We start from the raw sequence: 12,482 nt of genomic DNA, 5'->3' as shown, positions 1-12,482 counted from the left end.
ACCCACATATTGGCGTACCTCTTCCTCCATTCCAGCTCTAGTCCCCCCCAGGCCATGCATCAAACCTACGAGAGATACTCAATAGGATTGGTTTATTGGCTGGTTGATGGCAGGATTTGTAAGGCACATAGAATGAAGTACCAGGTAATAAAAGTGCATCTGGACGTATCTGGAATAATTAGTAAATGCGCAAATCTTGGGGGGAAAAAAAACTCAATGAAAGAAGAAGGATTATGAGAATAAAAATGCTGTCAGTTTGGAATGTTTTACAGGAGTTTAACATATAAAGAAGAGGTGGAAGGTAGTTCCGCAGGTGAGGCATAACAATGGAGAAGCATCTGTCCACTCTAGTAGTACAATGGGTGAAGGGAATAACACGCAGATAAGCATGTGCAGAGCAAAGGTTTTCCACCGGCTGGTGTAGTTGGATATTCTGCGTCAGGTTATCAGGTACTGTGGTGCCAAGCCATATAAGCACTTAAAAAATAATAATTTGAAAGCTAAACGTTGGTGTGTGGGCAGACAGTGCAGGATGTGTTGCAGGTGAAAATCAAAGAAAGCTTAGGCCGCTTTAAAATAAGCTGCAGAGCCACAATTTGAGTATTATTGAGGCGCCTCAAAGGGACGTCGGTAATCCTGCAAAAAGAGCGTTGGCATAATCTAAGCGGGAGTTAAAGAAAGCATCAACCACCACAGCATGGTCTGTTTGTGCAAGAAAGGAAAGACTGTGGCACAGCATTCCAAGCCAAAATTACAAAGATCAGACAGCTTTGTTGACTTGATAGACTAGCCTCAGGTCTGGATCTCAGATTACTCCAAGATTTTGAGCTTTTTGTAAAAAGGTTGTGTGCAACCTGAAGGATGGGGCAAATGAGACATTTCAGTGGATCATTAAGTACATTATTCAAAGCCATAAACATGGTCTTAGTCCTAGTCTTATTGTGATTCATTTGGAGATTGTTGTCGGCCAACCAAAATTTGATTTCAGCCAGACATAGCTGAAGTTGGGAGAAACTCTCCTGAGGACCATAAGCCTTAAAAGGAATTGGCGTGTCATCTGGATATCGAATTTAAGGATGATGAACATAAGAGGTAGCATTGAAATAAGAAACATAAGGGACAAGAGTGAGGAGACCTGTGCCCCCCCAAAGGTGACCAGTGAGGAGGTTGAGGCAAAATGGACAATCTGTAATGTCTGAGACCTCCTCTGCATAAAACTCTGAATCAATGCCAGAGAGGAGCCAGAAAGCCCAAGTAAAATGGAAATTCATGACAGCAGAATGATGCCATTGTCTAATCAATCAAAGGAGGCAGAACAATCTAGCATCACCAACAAAGACAGATGTCCCATGTCAGAATAATGCACCACATCATCCCAGACAGCGACTAGGGCAATTCCCATCCAATGTCTGGGGGGGGGAATCCGCCTGTAGTGGGTCAAGTAGCTGATTATTCTCCACAAATTCCAGAAACCACTAGAATCTTAGCCAACCAGGTTAAGCCCACTATTGGACTGTAGTTTACCAACACACCTAGATGCATAGAAGGTTGCTTAAGGAGTGGAGTAATAAGAGTAATAAGAGCAGATTTGAGAACCAGGGGAACCACCCCCTGTTCTAGGGCAGGTTGAAAAAACAGGAGGTGTTTCAGGACAAAGCCAATGTGTGGTGCTTAGCAGCTAGAGCAGAGAGAACATCAGAGCTAGAGCAAGTGGGTTCCAGCTTCTGTGATAAGATGAGAACATCTTCATCAGAGACTTGGTTTAAAGTGCATGTGTGCCTAAGCCGAAAAGGACCAGAAGGTTCCATTGAGGGGTCTGTAGATTCTTCACATAGTGAGGCTTACCTGAATCGTCAGAATTGTAGACATAAAAAATGCGCTCATTGATAGCTGGTTGAATACGATTATGTAAGAACACAGTTTTTTACCTTCATTATTTCTTTTTTGGTATGTAAGGAGCACGATTCAGGCTTCAGCTAAATGAGCTGCTGCTCTGTACCTACACCCCATTTTTCTTTGTTTCGGTAGAGTGTGTGAGAGCTTTAAGTGAGGTGAATACAAAGGTTTTCCACCTGGCTACAGAGAGAGCAGCAAAGCAGACCGTATGATTCTCAATGAAATTTAAGATGTGCTTGTAAAACCATTTGACAGAAGTATTGTTGATACAAATTGTTGAGAAAGAAATACGATTGCATGGTTTCCTGTAGCTAAGCCTCTAAATTCGGGAAAATGCAAACATATAACAGCATTGGAGGTAATTAGAGAAGATTGCATTAGTTAATTGAACTCAGAGGTGGTGGGGGGAGGGGGGTTCCACCCCTTCCGATCTATGCATTGCTTTGTCGTATGTCCCCATCTCTTATAGACTACACCCCATGATGCAAGCAGGCGAGATGGGGACTATTGTGTGCTGTGTCACAGTCTCAATGCTCTGCAACACAATACAAACAATTATAGTGCAATAGCAAGTGCACAATGACCTGCATTTTCTGTGTATTTCCGTTTCAAAGAAAGTGCTGATCACTGAGCAGGTCCGGGGGGTGCACGGGATTGGAAGGGTTTCCAGGGGGGGCGGGTGACCCTTCGTCCTTCCCTAGCTCATTAGTTGCGGGTTGGTCCAGAGCACAGAAGCGCAGGGTGCCCTGCTCTCCGGGTGGGTGCGCCTGCATATCTGGACATTATGGTGGTGTTCTCAAGGGACAATCTTTCATGCGTACATTACAAGTGTGCATTAAGTAAATAATTGCATTTCCAAAATTCCAAACGCTAGCAAATTGAGCATTGCTTTACAGATCAGGTTGTGTCTTTTTACAGCACCTGCCTTCTAATTACTGGCCAGAAGGCCTCCCACATGTAATGTACAACTGCAGACATACTGTTCTGTGGCCCATACACCGGACCCATCTCACATCACATTATGAACATACATGTGTGTCCTGCCACATATGATGCTGACATTAATCTGTTCCATATTTCAGTCGCAAAGGGATCAACACAAGGCAATTCAAAGCATGGGATCGTCACTGCCCAGCTGTGCTCCAACTCAGGTTTCGCGTTTGAGAAGATCGCGCTGACGTCAGAGGGGCTAAAAGATCATCTCTGTGGAGAGTCAAATGGTAAGAAAATGAGAAAGCATTTCATGATCAGGGAAAACTGCTGTACAGATGAGTCTTCCACCAGAGCTTAAGAGCATCTGCACATATCAAAATGTAAGAACAATGCTCTAGTCAAAATGCCCAAAATCATTGAACCTGTTAGGAACAGATGGAGCACACATGGGTAGTAGGTGAACTAGAGGCAGTGGTGTTGCCAGTGGGGGGTTGGAGGGACCTGTGCTCTCCCTCTGAAATCCTGTGCCCCCTTTGTGCCCACCCTACCTAAGGCGAGCAGTGACCATATTCTCTGTTCGTGGTGTTATTTGTGACACTCACTGAGGCAAATGTTCTCCTTTTTTCTCAAAGCTAACAGTGATCTTGGTATGCATTCTGGCATCGGTATGAACATGAGCACCAGCCACTTCTCAGGTGCTCCTGTCCGGCTTCTGCACAGTGACCTCTATAGTGTGCAGAGCAGCTTGCAGCCCCTCCCATCAGAATGTAGCTCACGAAACTGCTAATGATGGGCCATTAGTCACTGAATGGTTTTGTGCCTGCATTCTGATGGGAGGGGAGGTGCAGTGGGGTGTGGGTAGTTGGCGTGCACAAAAGCCTCTCTGCAAGAGTGCTTATGACATCACACATTACCTTTCATAGGTGCCCCCCCCCCACTTTTGTCTGTGGCTCCCCTACTTTTGTCTTTGGCCCCCTCTGTGCCCCTCCTAAATTTGATTCCTGGTGACGCCACTGACTGGAAGACATTCCGGTAATGGGGCAAACTTCCAAACTATTTCACTACTCAAAATTGCAAAATCAGAACTATTTTCAAATTACACATGTGGCAAAATTGCCGAAAAGAACTTGACAAAAAGTGTTTTGCAGATTTTTAAGTACAAAAGTCAAATTGACTCACTAGGCTGGGAAAATCTGCACCAAAGGTGTATCTGCAGATTTTCTTCAAAGTAAGTTGGAAAACGTAACTAAATAGTTTTCTAAAAACATTTCCCGCAAGAATAATTTTCCTGACCTTATTGCAATAATTTGTTGGAAATCTCTTTTTTGCAGACTTCGTTTCCCTCCGTTGCGCTTGTTACATTAATGTTTTGTCTCAAAAAATGTTCAATTACTTTTTCAAAGTTTCATTGAAATGTCAAAAACAAATGTGCCCATTTCTCACACCTATAGGATAAATCCTCCCCTCTTGTAAAAATGAAAGATGTAGGTCGGATAGAAATTTCGCTATTTAAAGGGCTGAGACAGAAGACCCCTAAACCAATTATAACATAATACTTTGGTTTATGGTCACTCTCAAGAGATCCAGCAATCTGCTCCACAGTGTCAATTGCAACTTAAATAAATTGATAGGGAGAGATGGAAACCAGATCAACTTTGCTCCAGAGTGACAGAATAAGCAGGTTAGAAGAAAGTCCACCATATTTGCAATTATACTCTGACAAAGATGTCATTATTTAAGAAGCTCAATTAGAGAAGTTAGTACTAGACTAGTGCTCTACATACTACATTAGAATCAAGCAAAACTTTGCAGTATCAACCACAGATGAGAGTTCTGCTGGCCAGGGCTGTGCTTGCTGTGCAGCAGTAGGCAAATTCTGTGCTTGCCTAGGGTGGAACTGTTCAGGAATTGGCAGGCTGCACACATCCAGACCCTTGTGTTGCATCTGACTTCCAGTCGAAATTCTGTATAGTTGATTCGGGTAATATTTAATAGGAGCTCTGCAGAAGGGTCACAGGAAACAGCAGCAAGAGAACTAGACAACTCCAATCCTGTGGGTTCTATGTCATATTTCCATATTTTAAAGCCAGAACACAAAAAAGACAGATTTTCAGACCGTTTTGGAGTTGGCTTTAAAATGCTGAAACTTTACATACTGCCTCCCCTCCTTTCCCACTCCTACCCTCTCCCGCTGATTCTCTCATTAATTGAGGGTTTTAACCATCGAACCTTCCATTTGTCCACCCACCACCCCTTCCTGCCTCAATGCAGGCATTCTCCACAGACACGTGCAAGCACACATGGACACACGCACACACACATACAGACAGAAACTCACCTCACACTCCCTCGATTACATCTCTGGGGCTCACCGAGCCTGTTAGCCCCTGCGCACACTCGTATGTGGCAGGGGCACGCCAGTTCTATTTAGAAAGACCGCTCTGTGCGGTCGCAGAGCAGTCTTTCTAAATCAATCTTTTTTTGTTTGTTTTAAAGAAAAAAGTCTTTTGACCTAATACCATCCTGTTTCATACCTGAGGAGGGATAGTAAGATTGGAAGCTGTAGTGGTAGGGTGTGCGTGTGTCTTGTGATAAGCACATCCCTCTCACGGTCCTAAAATAGTGGGTACTCTACCCTTATTAGTTCTGCATGTTTATTCCACCATTTCCCCGTTATCTTATGTGTGTTTGATTAATGAGACAGTGTTCATTGACTCCTCACACTCTTTGCTGGCTGAATGTGAAGAAGCTTCATAATTATTCCTTGTGTTCGCTAAGTGGAGGTGTGTAAGCTCTTTGTTACACTAATAATTCCACCAGATAGCCAAGTGATAGAGTGCTTTATGGATATTCATTGGGAGTTTGGAGTTCTGTGCTTAACATGCCAGCGAAAAGGAGAGAAGTGTATACATTACGCAGCAAGGCATCCTCATGTAATAACTTAGCAGACCTGGTGGTCCTGAGTAAAGTTCCTTTCTCACTTGTCCCTTTTTCCACAATGCATCCAGTTTTAAAACCTCCTAGTTCCACCTCAAAATGTACCGGCTCATTGGCTAATTATCCTGATTGGACCACTACTACTCTTCCCCCTAAATAAGGCCTTTTATTGGTAATCGGGTCCAAAGGCAAAGGTAAGAGTTCTTACTTCACCCATCTGAAATTGAATTTCTGAAGAACTCAAATATGAAGTAAAAAATCTTCAACATTGCACTTTTCAGCTATTTGGAACTAATAGTCACAGCCCATATATTTCCCATATATTTCTAAAATGATCTGATCATACCGATCCCGATGACATGTGTCTGCTGTCGGCAGGTGAGTGTCTGCACAAATGACAGATTTCTGTGAGTTATACAAACAGTGATAATGTTAGGAACATGATATTTTACAGATAAGTATTTGATTCAATAAGCTACCAGATACCAGGCTCTCCTATCTGTAACTCATTCTGGGAATCTGAAACTATATTTTGCCTTATAGCTTATAATTTTGAGGGGAGTCCTATCAACAGATAGTGTTCTTTATGTACTTTTTGGAAAGTTATGAACCCTCTCTGTGTCTGTCACGATTACCCATGTTATGAGCAAAATATGATTTTCAATAGATATCACTATAATCTCTAATTATATGCATACTTTTAGATTCAATTAAATAACATTTATTATGTTCCCAAGACCTATGTCCAGGCTTGGTTATCGCTCTTCTGTTGAGATAGCCTGCAATAAAAAAATCTTCATTCCTTTTTCCTGGGCAAATGCCCACCATGTGTTCGCTTATCTAATGGGGAGAGAAAGTACAACTCTTGGATCATCTAGCCTTCTGCTGCATGTCAATTTGTCATCCAGCCCCAGACTCCACCACAAAAATGAATTATATTTTGGGTAGTTTAGAAAGGTCAAAATCACTAGACAGTGATTTTATTTATTCAGTGGACACCCCTTCACCCCCCCAGCAATTCCTCCCAGACCTAAGCTCCGCCCCTTCCTGTCTTTGCTAAACTACAAAGGGGATTTTTCCAAATGTGTCTGATAAATGTAATGGTGGAGGTTAAGTTGCTTGACCTTTGTGATTTGATGGGGGGACATATTTCCTTTGTTCATGCACAGCCTTAAGTCAGTTCTTATGCACAGAGAAATTGTGCTTTTAAATTATTTTTTTTACATCAAACCTGATTCAATATCTTGCATTACATAAAATACATTTTGCCCCATCGTTATTCTTACGCTTATTAATCATTTTCCACATTCTAACAGAGTGATTTCCTTAATTTCAGGGTGCTTTTAAATTACTCTGGCAATAGAGTTTCATTTCTGATATGTTGCTGATTCCATGAAAGCCGCAGAGTGCACAGAGTTCTACCTAACAATTCCTTGAGTTGGGCAAAGCTGTACTTCATTGTATCTGTGTCATGTGGGTTTAATGAGGCATATCCCTTTTGGACTTGCCACTGGGCTTTTATCTGCCAGCCAATAGATAGTCTTCCATATTTCGGAACCTTTGAGCCTAACTTGGCCTGAGGCAGTTCACCTATATCACGGGGCTGATTATACCTAACACATTTCACACCCTGCTCTTTCTCTCATGTTTGAACTACTGTGAAAGGGCTGGGGAAAGTGGGGTTCTTATTTTTCCTTAATCAGTCCCAATGTCTTTCCTTATGATTGAGAACAGCCCGCTGTCTATTTTTCATCCGGGAGTGGGTGATTTGGTTTCCATCTCCTTTTCCAACTGCCCATTGTGCGTCAGGGCCATTCTTCGTATATTTCCATCCTTTTTATTTTCTGCCCAGGTTTCCGGGGCCTCTCTGTACTCCTCTAAATCTGGTCCCCTGACTGGTAGGATATTCAATTCGTTTTCCAAAGAGAGCAATACAAGGAATAGTTAAGAATTTATGTTTAAACATTTCCCTGCATAAACATTTCACAGAATTGGAGACACACATCGATTCATTTTCTGTCATCAAACATTGGCTAAGATTTTCATTTTATTACACACCGGTTATACGTTTTAGTTTCTAGCCTGGGGTTTTGATCTTATGTTTAATTCCTCAGATGGCTCCTCAACTCCAACTTAGCAGGCTCCTTAAGCACTCTTAGGGCCAGACTTGGATGGCAGCTTTTCACTGCTTGATGTGGACCCATTTCTCTTCCATCTAGCAAAAAAGGAGTGCTCAACTCGCAGGAAAACATAGACGTTTATTCAACAAACCGCGGCCTGGAGGATGCACTACAAAAAACCATTGATCCACTCATGGTGGGCCCCTCTTTTATAATGCACAAATATCCATTTACATATTTATACAACATTTAACAATCACAATGTTCCCATCATCACTATTGGCCAATAAAGATCCTACTCCTAAACAACTATACGTTGTTAGCAACTAATAGGTCCTAGACATGTTACAAAAATGAACAGCATTACCCACCGACAATGAACTCAACCGTCTTGGTCAGCAAAAATGCACCAATCACATTACAAGGGCATCGTTTGATACGGACACCAATTTAGATTGGGCCATGTTGTTCAGACAACCGGATCCTCTGCATCCCACCAAGGCTGGCCAATAGCATTCGTACCCCAGTCTTCCCAACCATTCCAACTGTTCCCACCCATCATGCAACTTCTCCTGATAGATAAGAAGTTACCATCACAGGAACCTTAGCTCCTGTTCCCATTAGCGGCGTGGGTGTCCTGGTGAAGAGACAATGGTCTGCCCACTGCTGCGCCCAGCTCAGGCCCTATTTTCCTCAATTTAGTCAGCTAATGTTTTTCCTGTGTGAACGCTGCTCTTGCAGCTCGCCCTAACCTTTGTGCATGCCAAATAATCTTTCCACATCTCAGATTCGAGAACTTGTTCCATGGGATCAAGCCACAGTCTTCTTGAAAACTGCACTCTTTACAAAACTCGCACACTCTTTCTGTCCTCACGTTCCCTTGCCAGAGATATGGACTCACTGAAAATTCAGCCAAGCACCTTCAGTTCGCATCCCTGAGTTCAGCCCACTATGTTAATCTGCAAACTTGGGCCTGCTACAAAAAATGGTGGCGCTCATGATCATGTTATTCCCGCTTCTACTGCTTTGCCTTGCATACATTGCGCTACACGCTACCTACATCTAATTATACTATAAGAAATATCACCATCAAACCTCATAAAAAGGCGTGCCATTCTGTGCGCACACAAGTGCATGAGCAAAATGATTGTGCAGCACATGCAAGTTCATGAAAATGCTGCGCTCCTTCATGCTGTGTTAAAGAATATGCGTTGTGACACTACAGTGTATATATGCCGCATTTATACAACCTTGCTACCCTGTGCAGGGATCTTCACCTTCACAACAAAATATGTATCTTCTAACATGTATACACTGTGCTACACAAAACCAAAAAACATACAACAACATCTAGGCTGTATCTCTCACTAACTCTAACCTAGCTCTACTATCCCTATAAAAAAACATTGCCCAAGCCATTCTATTATGACATGTAACTGCCATGTGTTTCCACCAAAACCAAATGGTCCCCACAAAAAGGCCTTTCTAGACGATACCTATGCTCATGCTTCTGTCGGGGTGTTTCTCCCGGGGTCGGCTGGGCCGTCCGCGGACCTCCGGGCTGGGAGGCCCCAACTCCTCCCGTGTTCCCCAAAAATGAGTATGAGACACACGCAAGAAGCAAGGTGGTTCTGCTGTTAATTGAACAACGGCAGGGATGGGTCTAGGATCGTACGCATCCGTCCAGACTCTCAAAATTCCTAGGGCTCGCAGGCCCCTTTTTGCCTCAGTATGACGCGCTACTTGCGTCACCTGGGAAAGTTAGCGAAAAACCTATCGCCACTCTGGATTGGTTCCTTGAGTGGTAGGGTTAGTATAGCAGCCATATAGAGAACATTGTTAGTGGTTGAGGGTCAGTCAGGTGGTATACTTGGGTTGTCCCTTCTATTAGATACTTGAAAATTGTTACACAAAGACCACTAATGATTGGCTAATGTTAGTGGCGTCAGTGATGAGTGCCCCCATGTTCTGATTGGTCTGCTCACGAGCCCCCCCAGCCTGGGACCATCGTTGTTCCCAGCTCGCGGTGTACCTGTCATTTGCAACAATATGTAACTATGTGTTCGTGCAGACAATGCGTGGATTTGCTCATAGGCCTGAGAGCAGACCATTCCCATCGCTGTAGGTGTCCATTGGGTCATTTCATTGTTGCAGCCTGTGTCCCAGACGTGGGACCCAGGCGACTTCTCCCTCGTGGGTCTGGCACCTCGTCAGGTTTGGCTTGGTCACGTGAGGAGAGACCGTGGCTGAGGCAGAATTCTGCACATTTAAAGTTATATTTGCTTCTGCGTGCCTGGTTTTGCTTACAGGTGTGAGCTTGGTGTCGGCTGGTAGCATACGAGTTGCAACATCGCTCCCTTGGCTGTCAGCTTTCGCTGGGCTCATTCTGCATGGTCAGCATTTGTACTCTTGCTCGTTCAGTGTTCATGGCGGCTCTTGCTTGCGGCCTACTTGGGTCTGGTTCATAGGTGGGGATGTGTAATGCACGGCACCTGTGTTGTGGTGCAACATGGCTTCATAGGCAGTATCATGTCTTTGTTATATTTTCATCACGATGCAAGGGTCGGGGGAAGCGTCGGCAAGCGTGTAAGCGAGTGCTCTGTGCGTCTTGCGTTTCTGCATTTCGGAAAATCTATGTGAAAAATAATAAAGATGCGCGTCAGTGGGTGTATCCGTCACCTACGTCATAGCACTGATTATATTCTTTGTGTGGGTTGGTGTGGGAGTGTCCAGTGTGCATAGGGGCACGTGTGTTCTTGGCAGTTGGCTAGGTCATCATGGCATCTCTAACGATGTGGGTGCTTGTTGTTGAGGTCTTAGTCGAGTTCATCCATGCCGCAGGTGTCGGCTTGAGTAGAGCAGGCTGGTGGGCAGGCTGGTGGGCACATCCAGATGTTCTTGAACCAGGGTATTTGGTCGTCTGGTAGATAGACGAATTCATCTCGTGGCGGGTGTCTGGGCCGCGATCCTCTGGGCCAGGGTCGCGAGGAGATTGGGGGGAGTCTTTTCTCCCGTTCTCCCACTTCAGTCCCCCCTCTGGTCGACTTGGCGACCACAAACATATCTTTTTCTTCATCTCCTCTTACTCTCCATATTTTAGTAACTCCTCCCAGGTGTCCATAGTGGTTGACATGGTCTTCAAATGACCAATACATGTATACACAGCTCCCTCCCGGTTTGCAGTATACCCATCTTCCGATATAGCTCCTCGGGTTTCTTGGGTTTTCAAGCTTTACGGATGGTGGGTCTAAGTGATTGGCGATGATCTGTCTGCGCAGTTTCTCTCTTTCCTTTATTATCACGTCTGTGTGTTGGTCATCGTCAGTTGGCATCAAGGGGTGCATGCCTGTCAGAATGCACCAAAGTATCAAACGAAAAGGATACAATATTCAAAAGGATACAGGAGGTAGGGTCTTCCGGATCCTTGTTCACCCGACTTGATAGTCGTGAAGTCAACAAAGACCTTCCAAATGATACAACCCTCTGGCTGATAAAACAGGCAGAGCGATGGATCACTGGAAAGGGCGTGGGTAAGGTATAGTAATCCAGCCTAGGACAAATTAAAGTATCATGAATAACTGCTCCAACCTGAGTATGATGAGTTAGATAATGACAGGAATGATCACACTGACCTGTATCTCTGGGTAGAACAATCCAGAAGTCTCTTGATGGACTCGAAATGAAGAACAAAACGACAGGGAAGGGAAAATTAGTAAGGGAGACTTATCCCGGACGGAACGAGGCTCACGCTAGATACGGGTTGAATTCACCACAGGATAGCGTTCAAAGTTCAGTTCAAAGTCACTTCCAATAATCCTTGAAAGGCTTCCTTCCCACTTAGGGATCAATCCTTCTGTTAATTCCACAGATGTAGGAGGTAGAAGAAAACAGTGTTTGAAGACAACGTGAGCGTGTGGATTTACACGCGGGCAGGGTTCGCGCAGCCTTGGCCAGCCGCACTTGAAGACGAAGAGCGCGTGTGGATGTTACACGCGGGCAGGATTTACGCAGCCTTGGCCAGCCGCGTATGAAGACAAAGAGCGCGTGTGGACTTTACACGCGGGCAGGATTCACGCAGCCTGGGCCGGCCGCACTTGAAGACGAAGAGCGCGTGTGGATGTTACACGCGGGCAGGATTTACGCAGCCTTGGCCAGCCGCGTATGAAGACAAAGAGCGCGTGTGGACTTTACACGCGGGCAGGATTCACGCAGCCTGGGCCGGCCGCACTTGAAGACGAAGAGCGCGTGTGGATGTTACACGCGGGCAGGATTTACGCAGCCTTGGCCAGCCGCGTATGAAGACAAAGAGCGCGTGTGGATTTTACACGCGGGCAGGATTCACGCAGCCTGGGCCGGCCGCACTTGAAGACGAAGAGCGCGTGTGGATGTTACACGCGGGCAGGATTTACGCAGCCTTGGCCAGCCGCGTATGAAGACAAAGAGCGCGTGTGGATTTTACACGCGGGCAGGATTCACGCAGCCTGGGCCGGCCGCGTATGAAGACAAAGAGCGCGTGTGGATTTTACACGCGGGCAGGATTCACGCAGCCTGGGCCGGCCGCACTTGCAGACGAAGAGCGCGTGTGGAATAGCACGC

The 12,482-nt window shown here is 45.0% G+C and overlaps 1 protein-coding gene across 1 annotated transcript in view; it reads left to right on the top strand.

The window, feature by feature from the left end:
• Positions 1–12,482, top strand: part of LOC138579504 (killer cell lectin-like receptor subfamily F member 1) — a 467,589-nt gene that overhangs the window by 178,678 nt on the left and 276,429 nt on the right. Inside the window, exon 3 of the mRNA XM_069649826.1 lies at positions 2,979–3,116. Coding sequence (XP_069505927.1) covers positions 2,979–3,116 — 138 coding nt within the window. The remainder of the gene's footprint in view (positions 1–2,978; positions 3,117–12,482) is intronic.

The sequence above is a fragment of the Ambystoma mexicanum genome, chromosome 3p (genome assembly GCF_040938575.1).
Source record: "Ambystoma mexicanum isolate Mex_15411 chromosome 3p, UKY_AmexF1_1, whole genome shotgun sequence".
NCBI lineage: Eukaryota > Metazoa > Chordata > Amphibia > Caudata > Ambystomatidae > Ambystoma > Ambystoma mexicanum.
This window is presented reverse-complemented; position numbering and strand designations above follow the sequence as displayed.